Source organism: Drosophila subpulchrella, chromosome 2R (assembly GCF_014743375.2).
Source record: "Drosophila subpulchrella strain 33 F10 #4 breed RU33 chromosome 2R, RU_Dsub_v1.1 Primary Assembly, whole genome shotgun sequence".
Taxonomy (NCBI): Eukaryota; Metazoa; Arthropoda; class Insecta; order Diptera; family Drosophilidae; genus Drosophila; species Drosophila subpulchrella.
The window spans coordinates 12,915,463-12,933,484 of record NC_050611.1 but is presented as its reverse complement, the minus strand read 5'-3'; the positions used below and the strand labels follow the sequence as shown (position 1 = coordinate 12,933,484).

The 18,022-nt window shown below is 44.9% G+C and overlaps 5 protein-coding genes across 9 annotated transcripts; 3 read left to right on the top strand and 2 right to left on the bottom strand.

The window, feature by feature from the left end:
- The first annotated feature begins 554 nt into the window (after nucleotides 1–554).
- LOC119549339 (apolipoprotein D) lies at nucleotides 555–5,054 on the top strand. 4 transcript variants are annotated; one of them, XM_037857323.1, is made up of 5 exons: nucleotides 555–676; nucleotides 1,906–2,120; nucleotides 4,192–4,346; nucleotides 4,408–4,480; nucleotides 4,617–5,054. In XM_037857323.1, the coding sequence occupies exons 2-5, from the start codon at nucleotides 1,986–1,988 to the stop codon at nucleotides 4,887–4,889; spliced, it is 636 nt and encodes a 211-aa protein (XP_037713251.1). In that variant the 5' UTR covers nucleotides 555–676; nucleotides 1,906–1,985; the 3' UTR covers nucleotides 4,890–5,054. The 4 variants fall into 4 exon arrangements, with proteins under 4 accessions (XP_037713251.1, XP_037713249.1, XP_037713248.1 ...); XM_037857321.1 differs by having other exon boundaries at nucleotides 567–676; nucleotides 1,911–2,120; nucleotides 4,617–4,889; XM_037857320.1 differs by having other exon boundaries at nucleotides 571–764; nucleotides 4,617–4,889.
- Nucleotides 5,055–5,273: 219 nt separating this feature from the next.
- Nucleotides 5,274–6,384, top strand: LOC119549340. The gene has a single exon (XM_037857324.1). It carries the CDS (start codon nucleotides 5,300–5,302, stop codon nucleotides 5,840–5,842), a length of 543 nt encoding a protein of 180 aa, XP_037713252.1. The 5' UTR covers nucleotides 5,274–5,299; the 3' UTR covers nucleotides 5,843–6,384.
- Nucleotides 6,385–6,403: 19 nt separating this feature from the next.
- Nucleotides 6,404–9,091, bottom strand: LOC119549338 (tyrosine-protein kinase transmembrane receptor Ror2). Its single transcript, XM_037857318.1, has 4 exons — nucleotides 8,583–9,091; nucleotides 8,173–8,452; nucleotides 7,861–8,103; nucleotides 6,404–7,803 (listed from the first exon to the last, which is right to left on the bottom strand). Exons 1-4 carry the CDS (start codon nucleotides 8,955–8,957, stop codon nucleotides 6,521–6,523), a joined length of 2,181 nt encoding a protein of 726 aa, XP_037713246.1. The 5' UTR covers nucleotides 8,958–9,091; the 3' UTR covers nucleotides 6,404–6,520.
- Nucleotides 9,092–9,306: 215 nt separating this feature from the next.
- LOC119549341 (nucleoporin GLE1) lies at nucleotides 9,307–10,810 on the bottom strand. Of its 2 annotated transcripts, none has more exons than XM_037857326.1 (3): nucleotides 10,617–10,810; nucleotides 10,354–10,440; nucleotides 9,307–9,553 (listed from the first exon to the last, which is right to left on the bottom strand). In XM_037857326.1, the coding sequence occupies exons 1-3, from the start codon at nucleotides 10,713–10,715 to the stop codon at nucleotides 9,326–9,328; spliced, it is 414 nt and encodes a 137-aa protein (XP_037713254.1). In that variant the 5' UTR covers nucleotides 10,716–10,810; the 3' UTR covers nucleotides 9,307–9,325. The 2 variants fall into 2 exon arrangements, with proteins under 2 accessions (XP_037713254.1, XP_037713253.1); XM_037857325.1 differs by lacking the exon at nucleotides 9,307–9,553 and adding an exon at nucleotides 9,633–9,750 and having other exon boundaries at nucleotides 10,617–10,802.
- A 449-nt stretch (nucleotides 10,811–11,259) lies between these two features.
- LOC119549336 (tripeptidyl-peptidase 2) lies at nucleotides 11,260–17,069 on the top strand. The gene is made up of 12 exons (XM_037857317.1): nucleotides 11,260–11,582; nucleotides 11,886–12,222; nucleotides 12,280–12,829; nucleotides 13,077–13,631; nucleotides 14,079–14,200; nucleotides 14,259–14,415; nucleotides 14,479–14,684; nucleotides 14,742–14,905; nucleotides 14,965–15,076; nucleotides 15,137–16,132; nucleotides 16,195–16,522; nucleotides 16,581–17,069. Exons 1-12 carry the CDS (start codon nucleotides 11,412–11,414, stop codon nucleotides 16,951–16,953), a joined length of 4,071 nt encoding a protein of 1,356 aa, XP_037713245.1. The 5' UTR covers nucleotides 11,260–11,411; the 3' UTR covers nucleotides 16,954–17,069.
- Nucleotides 17,070–18,022: the final 953 nt, after the last annotated feature.

The window sequence follows — 18,022 nt, the reverse complement described above, 5'->3', positions numbered from 1 at the left end:
GATGGAACTATGATGCAGGCAGATTCTTGCTGGCCCTAACAGTTCAAATCTTCCTCCAAGACGGATTCAATGTTTATATATTTTAAAAGGTGAAACACCTTCTCGAAAATAAAGAATATTTCAATTAGTTCAAAGGCAATTCGGAATATACGTTATGTTACTTGCAAATTACTATTTTACAGTTTATTTTACATGTCGTTAGCAAAGACCACAACCTGGTGTATATTTATACCCGTTATTTAATCGATAGGTTTTATAATAGCCTCATGATCAGTGTTAAATAAATATTCGGTGTATTTTTTATTGCGGCTTAAAAATTAAAAATGCTTGCTAGAAAAATATTGCAAGAAATAAAATAGGTTTGGGTAAAAACAAAAAAGCGGAAGCGGGTTTTAAAAAATGCGTTACTTTTACAAACTAAGATCGATAGGCAAGGCTGCAATCAAGTAATGTGACCAGTTTGAATTACTAAAATGAGTTTTCTAACGATTTAATATCGATAGGCAGAGCGGCCATCGAGCAGTGAATTGAATTCAAATGACCGCTCAGTTCATTTTCATTTCAACGGTTGCCGCGAGCGGTCGATCGATGTGAACGATTCGCGTTTCCGGCGCTATTCGAGATTCGAGTTGGCGAGATAAAAACCGCGTTGGCAAAGAACATTGCTAAAAACGATGTAAACAAAGAGATTTCAGATAAAACTGCATCACATCCAGTGTTTTTTTCTCACATTTTATCTCACACGCGAAACGAAACGGGCACTTGTATGTGCACAAAGTGAAATCAGCTGGATAACAAGAGTATTTTGCAATTGCCTTGGCTTATTTTGTGCCACTTTTTGTTGCCGTTTCCAATGGAATTAACACCTTTTTTTATTGGCAGTGATGGGAAGTGTCTATTTGGCGGTACCTAGGTGCAAGATATCAGTTGTGTTTTTACCATATCTGTACTTTCAATGTACCTTAAAATAATTATTAACTTTCAATCAATCTGAAATCGAATGAATAAAAAATTCATTCTCCTTAAACTTGTTTTGACTAAACAAGATATGAGGGATTTTTGATATATTATAAATTAAATTTTATTAGTAAATTCAATAACCTCTGACCTTTTGAACATAAAGCAGTGCTATCATTACTGATCATGCCACGATAACAAAACCAAAATCATAATGAGATTGTGTTCATATACCCTATTTAGGTGGATTGTACTTTCACATCTCTATTTATTGGTCAATTAGTAATGGCTTATTTCCACGGTTATGCGGTAATGCCATGGTTGTGAAGAGAAAACCCTCTTCCTACTTGTCTTGAACTTGATACGCCTGAACGAATCTTTATAAATGTACATTGTATACACATACTATACATATATGCCCACTTTCGCAGATAAATCGAGCAATGCACCCGACTAACTCCATGACACAATTGATGCATCCCGGTATTTCCTCGATTAGGTATTTTCGCTTTTACCCGCTTTTTGCAATGCGCAATATCTCTTCATGTGTGCGAAAAATCGTTGGGGCAACCAGTTTTAAGCTGCATTTTGACGTTGGCTTTTCTTTTACGTAACCCGCTGAACGGGCACGAGCCAATCCAAAATAAATATTAAAAATAAACAAACAGCGCGGCCAGCCCAGTTAGTGGTTTTCACTTCTTCTCGGTACTGACCAAAGTCGTCCAGGTTTATTTAACAAAGCCGGTAGACAGCACGTTTTCATTATCGCACACTTCCCATCCGGAATATCAATGGGCGGTTACTTTGAGGAAATGTAAATGCTAATGTTGATCCATACATAGTTCGTTGGCCAAGTGAACCCGTCGAATCGGAAATCACTTTGTGCACAGCCAGGAGAATACGGTCGAGTTCAATGAAAATAATTACCTGATTTCGAATTCTACACAGTTTAGTTGGGTGCTGTTGTGCCAATTCTGCCGCTTGAAGTGCCAAATAGTTAAAGTGAACTAACAAAAAAAAAAACAATTATGGCTGGAAAGTCACTGGTCTCGAGTGTTTGCCTTTTTTCCGGAGTTTTATTACTGTCATTCGCTGGGACAAATGCCTACGGATTTGGACGTTGCCCGAATTACCCATCGATGCCAAAGTTCAATATGAGTCGGGTAAGTTAGTTGCTGACCCCATCGAACCGGAAGATGATATACAGCTAATAAACTTTAGCGTATAATTAATTTAAACGATCTTAAGATCTTATAATACACACTCGATAGAGACTATACAAATAAATATAATTATTTTTGGTTTTGAAAATTAATTTATGTATTTGTGTTGGGGTCAATTTTTTTATTATGTATAACTTTTCGTATGAAATTCTTAAGACAAGTTATTTTCTAGATCTGATGTGAATACCAAAATTATTATGATAATAACCTTTGAGAACCTGCTTGGATATTTTTTAAAAATAGTACTTTGTAACACAATCTAACACGACGGTTTGATGTTTGACTTGGGATACTAAAAGTGCTTATCTAAAGTAGCTTAAATGGTTTTGGGTTTTTTCTATATTTATTTAAAAAGATATATACCGCTAAACCTTTTTTGAGGGTTTTGTGTTTGACTTGGGATTCTGTAAGTATACTTATCGAGACTAGCTAAATCTATTGGGGTTTCTCTGACTAACATCTCTAAAATTCATTGTAAAATCCGCACGTCATCGTTATTTGCCATCATCCTAAACGTGTCACATCTTCGATTAATTAGCACAAGGCGGCATCCGAAGACGAAGACCTTTCTTCATTTTGTGGATTGTGCATAAGATGAACTTGAACCAATTTAAGGCCACCAAATCCGATCCGCCGTGTAAAATGCAAACCAGTTTTACAGAAGGAGGCGAGAGGCACAAAAGCTTTATGGCCTGTCCGATGGTAAACAAGCCACTTATTTTATAAAGAAGTAAATCAACCAGTACCAATGCTCAGACACGGGCATGCCAAGGACAACAAAGTGAATTTACAGTCGAACATCCCTAACCCGAACATTAAATTAATATCACTTCCATTGAAAGCGACATTTTTTGCTTCCGAATTGGATCAAATATTTGTAGAGCGAAGCCCATATCTTTGTTTAAAAGTAATAGATTTCTTTTTGTAAGATTTCTTTTCTTGAAGAAAGAGAAACTTTGGAATTAGTAGTTTTATTTTGGAAATAAAACTGTTTTTAACACTTTGAAATAATAGGCTAGTTATGAACCTATAGCATGTTTTATAGTTCCTCTGAAACCATAAGTGGAATTTTTTAAGCCACACCGCCACTGTTAATTGGCACCGCTGAGATCATAGACTAGAAAATTGGCCCAATCACTTTAGCAGCTCAAATTAAATTGATTGAGCCTTGATTTGCATAAATGATAATGCACCATAATTGCCCGAGTGAGAAAGAGGCATTGTGATTCACATTATGTGGGTCTGGCGACCTCCTCGCCACTTCCCCAACTGGCACATCATCCAATTGAGCTGTTGACAGGCGTGAATTTAACCATTTGACATCGTCCCCGCCCCCAACGCTCGCTTTTGACCCGGGGCAAAGACCTCGGATCGTCGTCAGTACTAATTAAATGCGATGCGGCGCCCTCCGACTTTGAACTGCAAGTTGGGCTGCTGCCAAAAGTGCGACTCTTCTCAATGGCCAGCAGCCAAAAACCAAAACCAGTTCCCAAAATGTTTACGTTTTACGCATTGTTTGGGTTAAGTGGTATGTGGTGGATGGTAGGGCACTGAATTAGTAACCCAGTTAAGTGTTTCTTGGCCGAGAGAAACGCAGGGTGACAAATCGTGCCAGTTCCAAGAACGGTTTCGGGTTTCAGGCTTATGGCTTAAAGATGGTTCTAGTTCTAGCCCACATGCTCAATGCATGAAATTCTGATAATACGGTTGAATAACAAAGGAACAATAACATTTTCTGGAATGAAAAACTGGGTAAACGCTGTTTAGAACACATGTGGGCCTTATGGTTAGTAAAATATTTGAAAAGAAGATACTTAAGGAAAATATTAGAAGAATTCGTTTTTATCAAAGTGCGCACTAAATTTTCTTTATCGTAGAGGTTTTACTAGTCACACTTAGGGAATTTTCGTTGTATTTAAGAGAAACAATTTTCTTCAGTATAGATGCACATATAATAATATTCTATATTGACTTATTTATTTTTAAATTAAAAAATGTAATCATCATCCAGGTTCTCGGCCATTGGTACGAAGTGGAGCGCTCGTTTTACCTTCCGGAAATTGCTTCTGGATGCACAACCTTCCAGTTTGAGCCGTACAACAAGGGGGAACTGTCAAAGTTTTCCAACTTCAAGTTGGCGGTGGCTATCAAAAACATCAATCGCATGTAGGTCACCTAGACCTTTAAAAGGTATAATATCCCTAACTAACCACTTTTTCCTATTTAGAACTGGTAATCCAAACGTAAACATTGGATATGCGACGCCGGAAAACAGTCGATCATCTATCATGGATTTCAAGGTAAAGCTTTCCTTGAAAAAACAAACAGATCTACTGCTTACTGTCTTAGTAACACTGACAAAAATGATAGGTCTAGTCAAGAAGATACCATTCTTTTAGTATTACCTATATTATATTCATTTTATAATATCCTTAGTTTACCACCCGTTTTCCGGAGGTAATTGCCCGACTGCTGCCAGGTTCCGGAAAGTACCAGGTGCTCTACACGGACTACGATAACTTTGCCATTCTGTGGTCCTGCGGCAGCATTGGATCCCTAGGTCATTCCGATCAGATCTGGATTCTTGGACGTGACCGGGACTTTGAGGTGGACATCCGCTCCAAGGTGTACGACGTATTGAAGCGGCTTTCATTGGATCCGGAAAGGCTGATCATCAGCAAAAACAAGCAATGCCCAGAGGCGCTGTAAAATGCTCCCTTCCCGGCTCATCCCCCCATCTATGTATATATTTAAGTTCATTCGGTTAAGGAACAAATTCCATTTGATGCCTAATCATTTAGGCTGCTGTGATATCGAGGAGTGTGAATCGGCGGAGTGAGGCGAAAATAACGCAAATACAGAAACAAATAAGAGAATATCGATCGGGGATTTTCAATACATGAACTCATTCTCGCATTGCCAATTAACGTGGGGGTCCTAATTAGTTAGCAATAAATACAATTTCCCAGTCATCTGAACTTAGTCGTGATTTACCTACGAATCGATAAGGTTCTAACCGAAGAAGATGTCTCAGTTCTGGATCTTGTTGTGCTTGATGATTCTGGTGACCCTGTCACAGATGACGGAGGCGAGAGGCGGTGGCGGAGGTGGAGGAGGACATGGCGGAGGCGGTCATGGCGGAGGATTCGGAGGAGGACGAGGTGGCGGATTCGGAGGCGGAAGAGGAGGTGGCTTCGGAAGAGGTGGTTTCGGAGGCAGGGGGCCAGGATTCGGCGGACCAGGTCGTGGAGGTTTCAGAGGAGGACCACCCGGTGGTTTCAGAGGTGCACGGCCATTTTACGGCTACGGAGGATACGGCGGATATGGTGGGTACGGCGGAGTTCTTCCCGTGCCTCTGCCTGTTCCTTATCCCGCAACCTATAGCCGATGCTACTACGACAATTACTACTATAACTATTACTACTGCTGATGTGATACGGTTATGGATGGTTTATTTATACAAATTACAATCAACACGTTGTTTTAGTTACAAAGATTATGTAAAGTTACCCAGAAATTCGGGCTGTAGACAGTTCTCTAAATATTCCATATCTCATACAACTTATTGTTTTGATGGTCTCCGGTGTGTGGTTCCTGTTTTCCCCACCCAGCGATCAGGGATCCTTGTGGAGTGGCAGAGCTTAAGCCTAGTCAAAAATTAATCCCATTAAAATGCAATCTACATATGCGCATATAGATAAACTTAAGCTACAGACTAGATATGAGTACGAAACGTTGATGATGCGTTCGTTGTGGCAGACTATTCGATTGGTGACGAGAGATCAGTGGGTATAATTATATCAAAATAGTGTCTGAACCAAGTAAACAAAGTTTGGTGAGGAAGCATCATTTGAAAGACTTAGTACCGGAGCGATTTCTTAAAGATATGGAGTGGTCTTGAAACTAACTTAATCACAATCCTTTTGCCCATCTGATCTCACCTAGTGCAATATTTCAAATCAATTTGCATATGTTAGTATAAAAGAGTGTGTAATAAGGTGGTTTGAATTCAAATATTGTAGTCTAGGAGTGCCATCTATGGAGTACTAAGAATGTATACATAATTTTCAATTAGGGGTTCCTTGGATAAAATAACAAAATAATTCAATTTCTTAAAAAGTAAATTTAAACTCACTTTAAAAGATATACGAATGTGCCAATCATTTTTAAATAAAGTTCTAATAAAACATTGGATTTAACTTAACCATAGATGACATTCCTATCTACGATTTATTCTCCCACCCTGGCGTGCATATACGGTTCTATTGGATGCCCCGGAAGACGGCGGACGATCGTTCTGTGGTACACTGATTTATTTCCTCGACTCCGCCGGCGATTCCTTAGAGCATCGCTTTGCACTCACTCTCGGCGATGCTGTGCTGGATGCAGTGGTTGATCTCGGCGAAGCCCGGACGTTCACTTGGCTTGCGGTTCCAGCAGCGACGCATCAGCGCGTAGACAGAAAGCGGCGTGTTGTCCGGACAACCGAGCACGTTGCCCTCCTTGATGTACTTAATCACCTCCTCGTGGGTCAACCCAAAGTACGGCTGCAGAGCGAAGGAGAAGACCTCCCACAGGCAGATCCCGTAGGCCCACACATCAGACTCCAGCGAGAACTTGTTGTACAGGATGCTCTCGAGTGGCATCCAGCGTATTGGGATGAAGTCGTTCTCATCGCCCTTGTAGTAGTCCTGCAGATAGATCTTGTGAGAGAGCCCAAAGTCGGCGATCTTCACCGCCATGTGCTCGTTGATTAGGCAATTCCTTGTGGCCAAGTCCCGGTGGACGAACTTCCGCTCGGAGAGATACAACATGCCCGCTGCAATGTTGGCGGCCATCTGCAGCAGGTGTAGCTCATTCAGCTGAAGGCGATCCCGTGTCGGCGCCTGGTGGGTGGCATATGGGGAGCAGGCGCGCAGGAACTCGCTGAGATCCCCGGGCGCCATATACTCGAACAGTAGGCACATGGGTCTACCCAAGGCGCACACGCCCAGCAGCCGGACGATGTTGGGATGATCGAACTCGGCCAGCAGACAGGCCTCGCGCTCGAAATCCATTTGCATCTGATCGCTGGCGTCATCCTTGAGCATCTTTACGGCCACTAGTAGATCCTCCTGGTCGGGGACAAGTCCAGGAGCTCTGGCCTGGAAGACTCGACCGAAAGCTCCTTGCCCCAGGGATCTCACATAAACTATGTCCCCACGTGGGTACTCCAGCTTCTCCAGACGCGCATTCGGTTTGGAGCCCTTCCCATCCGGGATATTGGTCACCGTGGTAAGAGCCACGCAATTGCTGTGGACCGTGGCCGTGCTTCGTATGGTGCCCCACTTGGCCAAGGTATTGGTGTTCCCATTGCCTCCGAGAGTTTCCCGACTGGTGTTCAGATTGCCGCCGCACTCTCCTACTCCACGCATGGAAACACTACAATCGGCAGTGGCTGCTCCTGGGGGTTGGGAGTAGTCCTTATGCTTGGAGAGCTTGTAGACGAGCAGGATCATTAGGTGCAGGGCCACGATGGCCACGAAACCAATCCCAGCCAGCAGAAAAATCATCGAGGGCGTGAAGAACTTTTCCATCTTAATCGGCGTATTCAAATCGCCGGCATTGGGGTCTACATAGTCCGCTAAAATAAAACGAGATCATTAGATGGACATAGGAGGCAGGGATTATTTTTACTTACGACACATGGGTATATCGCAGTGCTGCCAGCGCACTGATTCATCTACAGTATAGCACCAGGGATGCGGCTCCTCGCCACCCGCATTCCGGCAGTAGTTCTCGCCCTCCAGGAGCTGGTGGAAGACCAGAGGAGGTTGGAAATGCTTGTGGGGGAACTGAGTGTCCCAGCGCTGGCAGGGAATTCCGGACTTCGACACGTTTGCTGTGCCCATGTAGAAGCGCCCGTTGCCATTGCGGCAGTCATCTGTAGAGGAAAAGGAAAATGTTAATACAATATAAGAAAGCCTTTGAGGTGATCTAGGTAATAGCTTACAGCTCACTTCCGACTCCTTGAGCTCGGTGAGGCCGATGTAGGAGCAGTTGGGCCGCCGCATGGAGGCGTTGTAGTGCGGCAAGGAGGAGCAGTTGGGCAACCGGAAGTGCCCGCGGCTCTTGATAAACATGTTTCGCTCTTTTTTCTCCTCGATGAGCACCCAGTCGTTGTAGCAGAACTGCAGGTGTGTGGCCTGACAGTCCTCGAAGCAGAGGGGAGCCTTCACAGCTCGACCGCCCTCCAAGTGGCAGTTGGGAAAGGCATAGGCGCAGAGCATTTTCTGTAAGGGATTGCGATTAATAACCTTGGTTTAAAAAGGTTTATAGTGCGAGTATAAGGATTTTCGTTTTATATATTCTAATATTTAAAACAAAAATATGAAATAGGTGTTTCCCGCCCCATGAACTTACCTCGGCAGCTTCGCGACACAGACCCGTGAGATCGGAGATGAGCTCGTCCCAGAGCGCCGTGGTCACCTGCTCGTTCTTCCATCCGCCAGTGGGATCATCCAGACTGTACCACACCTGGCCGGTGAGGTACTCCTTGCACACCTTGCCGCTGTAGGGAGCGCAGTAGCCGTTCTCCTCCCGCTCGCGTTCCCGCTCGTGATGTCGCTGGTGGTGGCGCCGGGTGACGGGCTCCTCGATGGCGTTCAGGGAGTTCGCGTGCGTGGCGCTGGCGAAGAAGAGCACGCACATCCCCAGGTAAACCAAGCTAGCTCCCCTTTTGACCCCCAGTCCCAGGAGCACCCGCTCAGCCACCCCCACCCATTGCCCGGCAGTCATGGCTGTGTTTTATGTGTATGCCTGGTTTTCCACACCGTTTCTAAGCGAAATACCTACAGGCACCCAAAAACTCAAACATTTTACGGATTAACTCTACAGTTTTCTAATTTTCCGAATTCTAAAATGTGTTTCAAGGTAGAAATCTAGAATAAGTCGGTAAAATATTTGTTTATTTGCGCGCTCACAGCTCGACGACGCCTTTTCACCGAATACCACACAAAGTTAACGACGGGATGTTTCGCCACCCGTACTTCTCCCTTAGGGGTGGTTTCCTGTCACGAGAACAGGGTTGTTAAATGGCGGCAAAGGCCGAGAGTCCTTTACTCGGTTTGGGGGCTACACAGCCGAAATGTTTGTTTTTATTCCTACTAGTTCTTCTTCTGCTTTTCCTCTTCCTTCAGCTGTTTTTCCATGAGCTTTTCCTCGTCCTTCCTCTGTTTCTCCCTCTGTTTTTCCTCCTCCTTCAGCTGTTTTTCCTTCAACTTGCGCTCTTTTTGCCTCTTCTTCAACAGCGCGGGATCATCGCCCACATCGTAATCCTCATTGGGGTCCTTCTGATCCTTCTTCTCCTCTTCATCGGGAATTTGTTCAAGTCCCTAGAAAGAAAGGGGCTTTACACCTAAGCAGAGAAAACAAACCGGTGGAAAACTACAGGGAAAACTCAAAAACGACCAATTCAACTATCACTTTCGAACTATACGTTTCGTTTATTCACTTTTGCACTTAAGCTTAAACGGAAAACTTCACTTAAATTAAGTTATTTTGTTTTCTCATCAGGTATAGCATCCAGACCCTGCAAGAAAATTGAAATGGTTCTGAATAGAAGAAATGGGTTCTTAAACCTCTTAAGATAAACATGCACAAATGGATGGTAATGATGAAGAAGCACAAAATCGAGGATGAAAATTTCAGATCGTAAGCAGAAACTAGAACAGGAAAGCCCACCACCATGCAAGGTAAAATAATAGAAAAAATCATTTTCTAACTTTTAAAAAAATACTAAAAACCACTTTACATAAAAACCCATTGAAACTATAAGCTTAAACTATAAGGCGAAACGAATCCTTTAGGAAAATGTTTTGAAGGGAACTTATATATTCATGCTAGAAGTGGAATAATTAAGCAAACATATATTAGAATCATGTTTGTCAACTAAAATTTGTAGCCCCAAAAACTTTTTTACAACACAAAAAGTGTGAGATGATACGTAAAATAAAATTATTAAGATTTTAAACTGAAAATGATTTGAAATGGAAAATAAGTGAAATGAAATTAAACCAAAACCTTAAAAACAAACGTTAACACTTTTGGAAAAACCTCAATTAGATAACAATTGCCGCCAAAAATGGCCCAAAAAATGATTTTTAAGCAGGCCAGACTGTAGCATATCACTCACGTTCATTTTGTAGGGATTGTCGGTTAGTCGGAAGTCGCGCTGGTACATCACTCGGCTGAAACGCTCGTCCATGTTGCGCCGGAAAGCCTGTAAAGCATACGAAAAATATTAGAAACTCCGTAGCAAGTGTCCCTAGTCCCGTAGAACCCTGTGCGAAAGGTAGGCCTTTAAATAATGTTAAACAAATTCCGACTGGTGCACCAGCAGCTGCGGTTATATAAGAATTTCGAGCTGCTCGGGCAGAAGGCCTTCCTGGAACTCACATTGCCGATGGTCAGCTTGTCCAGGCCGTACATGGCGTATATGGGCACCGACAGGAGCGTGGTGATGATCACGGCACCAGGTAAGATTTCGAACCACATATTGTCGGGGAAATAGATTGTTATGATATTTTCCAAAAGACGACAACCTAGTGGGACCGCGGATGGGCCGTTGAAATATACAGCGGGTCCTCAAAAATATACCAAAAAGTGATTGTTGAACTAGAGGTGATGCAATACCGATAAGAAAGTAACTGTGACAGAAATTCGTTCTGCTACTTGGTTTTAAAAAATAATATTTTTCAAGTAATAGTTATATTTAATCAAAACTATCAGTGTAAACGGTTGGAGGTAATAATAAACAGTGCAGTAGTTTTTTAAAATAAGATTTTAAATGAGAAGTATTATATGAATTTAATCTAATAAAACTCCACCACCAAAAATGTTTTATTATTTAAATTTACTAATATTTTCTCACATCAAAAGTCAATTCTTATTATTTCACCTCACTTGTTTTTTGCTCTAAATAAAAGTTAAATACTTTTCAAGAAAGAAATTTGAATTTCAGTGTATGGTGGTGTGACCAGCTTACGTTTAAATCAGATAGGTATTTTTACGGTATATTTGCCTAGTCAGTTGTCCCGTTTTTTTTTGCAACAAAGTCTCGGTCCTACCTTACAAATCTATTTCTCCATTGAAACAGCGACCAAGGAATTCGCAGAGAGTTCCGAGCGCAACAACAACTTCCAGAAGAACACCAAGATCGAGAAGAGCGACAAAGCAGCCGAGAGCAGGAGCATGAGCATGGCCACCAGCGGTATTGTCGAGTCATTTCCCACGGGCGCCCTGGTCCCGAAGGCGGAGACGGGGGTGCTGAACTTCCTGCAGAAGTATCCGGAGTACGACGGACGCGACGTTACCATAGCCATCTTCGATTCCGGTGTGGATCCCCGGGCAACGGGACTGGAGGTGAGTTGGCACTTTTGCGCATACGCTCTTTGCCGGTGGCCAGCTGGTGCTCCGTTTTGGACACAGCTGCTTATACATAGCTGCTCCGTCCTTAACCTACTCATCCTTAAACCTACTCCTCCATAAATTTACCTATACCTTCTTATTTTTTTTTTACCTAATCCTATCTTTTATTCTCCTCCTTCCATATGGTCTTGCTGTCCATCTGTTCCTCCTTCTACAACTACCTCTTGCCATCTGCTCCCCCCTTCCACCTGCTCCTCCTTTAATCTCCTCAACCATTACCCTACTCCCTACCAACAGACGCTGTGCGATGGCAAAACCGTAAAAGTGATTGAGCGGTACGACTGCTCCGGATGCGGAGATGTGGACATGAAGAAGAAGGTGACGCCGGACGAGAGTGGGACCCTCAAGGGCTTGTCCGGCAACACGCTCAAGCTGAGTCCGGAGCTGCTGTCCCTGAACACGGACCCGGACAAGGCAGTGCGGGTGGGCCTCAAGAGCTTCAGTGATCTGGTGCCGTCCAAGGTGAGAAACAACATTGTGGCACAGGCCAAGCTTAAACACTGGGACAAGCCGCACAAAACGGCCACTGCCAATGCCAGTCGCAAGATTGTCGAATTCGAGTCACAAAATCCAGGTGAGATTAGGTCATTTCCTTTCCCGCACTTGAGTGACCAATGAACTCTCTTCGCAGGAGAAGCTTCCAAGCTGCCCTGGGACAAGAAGATAGTTAAGGAAAACCTGGACTTTGAGCTGGAGATGCTTAACAGCTATGAGAAGGTGTATAACGACATTAAGACCTCCTATGACTGCATCCTCTTCCCAACGGCCAACGGCTGGCTGACCATCATCGATACCACGGAGCAGGGTGACCTGGAGCAGGCCCTGCGCATCGGGGAATACTCGCGAACACACGAGACCCGCAACGTGGACGATTTCCTATCAATATCCGTGAACGTCCACGACGAGGGCAACGTGCTGGAAGTGGTGGGCATGTGCTCACCGCACGGCACCCACGTCTCGTCCATTGCCAGCGGGAACCACAGCTCACGGGATGTAGATGGCGTGGCGCCAAACGCCAAGATTGTGTCGATGACCATCGGCGATGGGCGACTGGGATCCATGGAGACCGGAACGGCTCTGGTGCGGGCCATGACCAAGGTGATGGAGCTGTGTCGCGAGGGCAGGCGCATCGACGTGATCAACATGAGCTACGGCGAGCACGCCAACTGGTCGAACTCCGGGTAAGCAAGTGCGAATGGCCTGGCGGCAGCTAATCCCAGAATTGTGGATATCTTTTAGTGGGTTGGATGAAATGCGTCGCAGAAGAAAGAAGTTGTGTGCGTCGAGGTAAATGACATTCGAAATCCGAATACTCACACACTCCATTCCTCTTGTCTCCGACACATTCCAGCCGCCAAACACAAACTTTACTGATAGCCACCATAATCCATGAATACAGGCCTAATCTGTATCTCTAATCTCTTGCAGCCGCATTGGGGACCTGATGAACGAGGTTGTCAACAAGTACGGCGTGGTCTGGGTAGCCTCAGCCGGCAACCACGGCCCGGCACTCTGCACCGTGGGCACTCCGCCGGACATCAGCCAGCCCAGTTTAATCGGCGTTGGCGCCTACGTATCACCCCAGATGATGGAGGCCGAGTATGCGATGCGAGAGAAGCTGCCCGGCAACGTGTACACCTGGACATCGCGAGATCCCTGCATCGACGGCGGCCAGGGAGTGACCGTGTGCGCTCCGGGCGGAGCCATTGCATCCGTGCCGCAGTTCACCATGAGCAAATCGCAGCTGATGAACGGCACCAGCATGGCGGCACCGCATGTGGCCGGCGCCGTGGCGCTGCTCATCTCGGGACTGAAGCAACAGAACATCGAGTATTCGCCGTACAGTATTAAGCGGGCGATCAGCGTCACTGCCACCAAGCTGGGCTACGTGGATCCCTTTGCCCAGGGTCATGGCTTGCTCAATGTGGAGAAGGCCTTCGAGCATCTGACGGAGCACCGGCAGTCCAAGGATAATATGCTGAGGTGGGTTCTGGTGGGAGGTTTCTACTGGCAATAGCTGTGTAATCAAATCTGGGAATAACCAATTGCAAGGGAAAGCAAATATGCCAAACCGGTGTAATTATTTATTTTTTATAAGCAGTTAAAATCAAATTACCATTTATAAACACGAAAGCAATTTTACCGGTTATGATATCTGCTTAAATCTTTTTTGTCGATAAACAATTTTGAATTGTAAAATGAAAAGTTTCCATTTTTGCAGCTAACAATTTATCAGATATGTGATAGGCGAGCCTTCAGGTTTTTTTATGTTTATACATGTTATAAAAGTTGATATCATGTTCCTTTCGTTTGCAGAAATAGTTGTTAAACTGCGGAGAAGATTATATAGCTTTGAAATTGTGGTAGTCATTTTGCGGAAAAAATGATACATTTATATTATATATATTTACCCCTTATTTAATCCCCTAGGTTCTCCGTTCGCGTGGGCAACAATCAGGCCAAGGGCATTCATCTGCGCCAAGGGGTGCAGCGCAACTTCATCGATTACAACGTAAACATTGAGCCGGTCTTCTTCAACGACAAGGAGGCGGGTTAGTAAAAGCTACATAGGTCACACCATTCCTGCTCTAACCATTCGCTCTTTTTCAGATCCCAAGGACAAGTTCAACTTCAATGTGCGCCTGAATCTCATTGCCTCTCAGACCTGGGTGCAGTGTGGAGCTTTCCTGGATCTCAGTTACGGCACACGTACCATTGTGGTGCGCATCGATCCCACTGGACTCCAGCCAGGCGTGCACAGCGCCGTGTAAGATGCTTCCAACCAAGGAACGTTAATAGTTTCTAACTCGATATATCCGTATTTGTTCAGGATTCGTGCTTATGACACCGACAATGTGCAGAAGGGCGCTCTCTTCGAGATTCCCGTCACGGTGGTCCAGCCACATGTCCTGGAGTCTGACCATAATACACCCGTCTTTGAACCCGCCTCTTCCAAGGGAGACAAAAGCGTGGAGTTCCAGCCAAACACCATTCAGAGAGATTTCATCCTGGTGCCCGAGCACGCCACTTGGGCGGGTAAGTGTGCACCTTTAAAAAATATCTACAAAATAACTAATTCTTTACCTTTTAAAGAGCTGCGAATGCGCATCACCGATCCCAATCGTGGCAAGGACATTGGCAAGTTCTTCGTTCATACAAACCAACTGCTTCCCAAGCAATCCTGCCGCAAACTTGAGACTATGAAGATCGTGGCGGTCGGTTCTGAGCAAGAATCCACCATGGCTTTCAAGGTTAAGGTGGGTAAATCAATTTGACCCTCTGAGTATATTCCCACTAACCAACTAATGATTTGCAGTCTGGTAAGATTCTGGAGTTGTGTATTGCCAAGTATTGGTCCAACTACGGCCAGAGTCACCTGAAGTACAGCCTAGTGTTCCGCGGTGTGGAGGCCCACAATCCCAATGCCTGTGAGTGGCTGTTGAACTTTCCATAACCTTCATTGAACACACATAACTTATATCTTACAGATGTCATGCACGCAGGAAGGGGCATTCACAAGCTGGAGGTCGAGGCCCTGGTTTCGGAGGATGTGCAGCCGGTGCTACAGCTGAAGAGCGCCGCAGTGGTGCTGAAGCCCACCGAGGCCAAGATCTCGCCACTGAGTGCCACGCGTGATGTCATTCCTGAGGGACGGCAGGTGTACCAGAACCTGTTAGTGTTCAACTTGAATGTGGCCAAGGCCGCAGAGGTTGCCCTGTACGCACCGATCTTTAACGATTTGCTGTACGAGGCGGAGTTCGAGTCCCAGATGTGGATGCTGTACGATGCGAACAAGGCCCTGGTGGCCACCGGCGATGCCCACTCCCAGACGTTCTTCACAAAGCTAGAGAAAGGCGACTACACAGTTCGGTTGCAGGTGCGTCATGAAAAGCGCGAATTGCTGGAAAAGATCTCGGAGGCCAATCTTGTGGCCTCCTTTAAGTTGACCAACATGCTCACCCTCGACTTCTACGAGAACTACAACCAGTGCGTCGTGGGCGGCCGTAAGTTTGTCTCAGCTCTGCTAAGGGAATCCACCCGGGTGCTGTACATCGCCCCTATTACCCAGGAACGTCTCAATAAGGCCAATCTGCCCGCCCAGTGCGCCTGGCTAAGCGGCAACCTGGTATTTCCGCAAGACGAGGCCGGTCGGCGCGTTGCGGTGCATCCCTTCACCTACATCCTGAACCCCGCTGAGAAGAAGGCGCACACGAATGGCTCAGGCAACGGTTCCAGCGCTGCAGGTTCTACAGCAGCTGCAGCCGCCGCCGCTACGGCCAATGCGGCCAAACCCAAGGCTCCGGCAACCCCCCAGGCGGCCACCTCGGTGACCAATCCAGCCGCTGGCGATGGAATCACGATTCAGAGCGATTCGCCGGTAGACAGCACTGCCTGTCCCGCCTCGCCCAAAAAGGGAAAGACCAATGCTGATGACTATGCTGAAAGCTTACGTGACTTCCAGTGCTCGCACATCGTCAAGTGTGGTAGCTATATGAGATCAACACATCCTCTTGTAAGATTATTAAAAACAATTATCGCCTTGCAGAGCTAGAAATGGCAGAGAAGATCTACAACGAGGTGGTGGCGGCCCATCCCAAGCACCTGCAGGCAAACCTGCTGCTCATTCAGAACATCGAGACCAACCAGTTGAAGTCACAATTGCCTCTGACTTTCGCCAATGCCCAGAAGACTTCACCCCCGGAGGCAGGAGAAAGTTCCGATAAGCAGAAGGAAGACCAAAAGAAGCTGCGCAGCGCCTTGGAGCGCATTGTCAAGTTGGCCGACAAGGTGATCGAGGAGACCGATGCCGAGGCCCTGCTTTCGTACTATGGCCTGAAGAACGATACTCGTGCCGATGCAGCCAAGATCAAGACGTAAGTGGAAAGTTTGGTTAAAGATTTCAAAAGGAATCGAAGTTTCTCTTTCTTTTAGCAACATGGACAAGCAGAAGAACAATCTCATCGAGGCTCTGAGCAAGAAGGGAATTGCCCTGGCCAAGCTGGCCGTTTTAGATGACAGCATCAAGGAACGCCTGGTTGAGATTAACGACCTATACACGGAAATTATTAAGTTCGTGGATGCCAACGACTCCAAGGCCATTCAGTTCGCTCTGTGGCACGCCTATGCCAATGCCCACTACGGCCGGATGTACAAGTATGTGGTGAAGCTGATCGAGGAGAAGCGCACCCGCGACCACTTCGAGGAGCTGGCCGCCATTAACGGCGCCCTGGGTCACGAGCACATCCGGACTGTTATCAACCGCATGATGGTCACCGCCTTTCCCAGCAGCTTCCGTTTGTTCTGAGCACCGTTTAGCAGTAGACGCCACAAATATTCACGCTTTGATGCGATCATTGTTTTTTATAACTAAAGTAATCCATATGTATATGAATAAATGCTATTAATTGAATCGATTATATACATACAAGTGTATTGTCATTAACAAGCCATTCGAGACTAAAGAGAATTTTGTGCAAAGGCAAAACCAGTTCAAACATGATCGAGTTGCTTAAAACCATTTCTTAAAGAATTACGCAGAAAAGCCCATGAGTTGCTAAAAAAAAAAGACTATATGTGACCAAAATTCCTCATAGATAACAGCATTTTTGTTTCTTCGAAATTGTTCAATGAAATAATTTTTAGTAAGATTTAGTCGCTCAGAATGCTCGCTTGGAAATTTCTGATTTTCGGGGTCGTGTTCCTGATGGTAATGGGACAATCATATACGATGCCGAAGCCTCCGGTGATTTGCAGAGGAAGGGGAACTCGAACTCCCCAGGAATTCGAATGGATGTATAATAATAAATTTTTGATCCCATATCCGTCAAAAGCCCAGATTAGAGTAGAAGAGCATCGACCGGATGTTAAGAGCAAGGAAAATGGTTCTTACTCACTGCATTTATAAATGTAAATAAAATATAAATGTACATTCTAATAAAATCAAGTTTCAAGCAAACTGGACAGTCTACTTCAATCCATTTCAGCTTCGTCTGGGTCCTGGGATCTTGATCTACAGCGGGTTTAGCAGGGCCAGACAAAACGTTCAATGGAGCTTAACGCAAAAGACACTTGGATTCCACATTATTTTGGGAATACGCTGATGAAATAAGTGCTCAAAAAGATATAGGCGGATGTAAAATTAACATTTTAAGCCTTATAAACGTATAAAATGTATGTTTTCGTCAAAGAAATTATAAAACATCAAAATCAGTCCGATCACGTATCAGTGTATATAGAACTAGAAAAACCAAGCATTTCGTCGAACCTGGAATATTATTTGAAATCTACAAAAAACAAAACATTTTAAGCAGCATGCAAAAATAAATTAAGTTGATAATGATTATGATTACCGTTTGTAAAGTTATGTTTATTAT

What these genes read in the sequence shown, in the direction of transcription:
- LOC119549339 (XM_037857323.1), top strand. Translation starts at nt 1,986, where the DNA reads ATGGCTGGAAAGTCACTGGTCTCGAGTGTTTGCCTTTTTTCCGGAGTT. An exon ending in CAAAGTTCAATATGAGTCGG is followed by an intron (nt 2,121 to 4,191) that starts GTAAGTTAGTTG and finishes ATCATCATCCAG; the next exon opens with GTTCTCGGCCATTGGTACGA. An exon ending in ATCAAAAACATCAATCGCAT is followed by an intron (nt 4,347 to 4,407) that starts GTAGGTCACCTA and finishes TTTCCTATTTAG; the next exon opens with AACTGGTAATCCAAACGTAA.
- LOC119549340 (XM_037857324.1), top strand. Translation starts at nt 5,300, where the DNA reads ATGGCGGAGGCGGTCATGGCGGAGGATTCGGAGGAGGACGAGGTGGCG.
- LOC119549338 (XM_037857318.1), bottom strand. Translation starts at nt 8,957, where the DNA reads ATGACTGCCGGGCAATGGGTGGGGGTGGCTGAGCGGGTGCTCCTGGGA. An exon ending in CAAGGAGTCGGAAGTGAGCT is followed by an intron (nt 8,104 to 8,172) that starts GTAAGCTATTAC and finishes TTTCCTCTACAG; the next exon opens with ATGACTGCCGCAATGGCAAC. An exon ending in CTGCGATATACCCATGTGTC is followed by an intron (nt 7,804 to 7,860) that starts GTAAGTAAAAAT and finishes GTTTTATTTTAG; the next exon opens with CGGACTATGTAGACCCCAAT.
- LOC119549341 (XM_037857326.1), bottom strand. Translation starts at nt 10,715, where the DNA reads ATGTGGTTCGAAATCTTACCTGGTGCCGTGATCATCACCACGCTCCTG. An exon ending in ACAAGCTGACCATCGGCAAT is followed by an intron (nt 10,441 to 10,616) that starts GTGAGTTCCAGG and finishes TATGCTTTACAG; the next exon opens with GCTTTCCGGCGCAACATGGA. An exon ending in ACAATCCCTACAAAATGAAC is followed by an intron (nt 9,554 to 10,353) that starts GTGAGTGATATG and finishes CTTTCTTTCTAG; the next exon opens with GGACTTGAACAAATTCCCGA.
- LOC119549336 (XM_037857317.1), top strand. Translation starts at nt 11,412, where the DNA reads ATGAGCATGGCCACCAGCGGTATTGTCGAGTCATTTCCCACGGGCGCC. An exon ending in ATTCGAGTCACAAAATCCAG is followed by an intron (nt 12,223 to 12,279) that starts GTGAGATTAGGT and finishes CTCTCTTCGCAG; the next exon opens with GAGAAGCTTCCAAGCTGCCC. An exon ending in TCCAAGGATAATATGCTGAG is followed by an intron (nt 13,632 to 14,078) that starts GTGGGTTCTGGT and finishes TTAATCCCCTAG; the next exon opens with GTTCTCCGTTCGCGTGGGCA.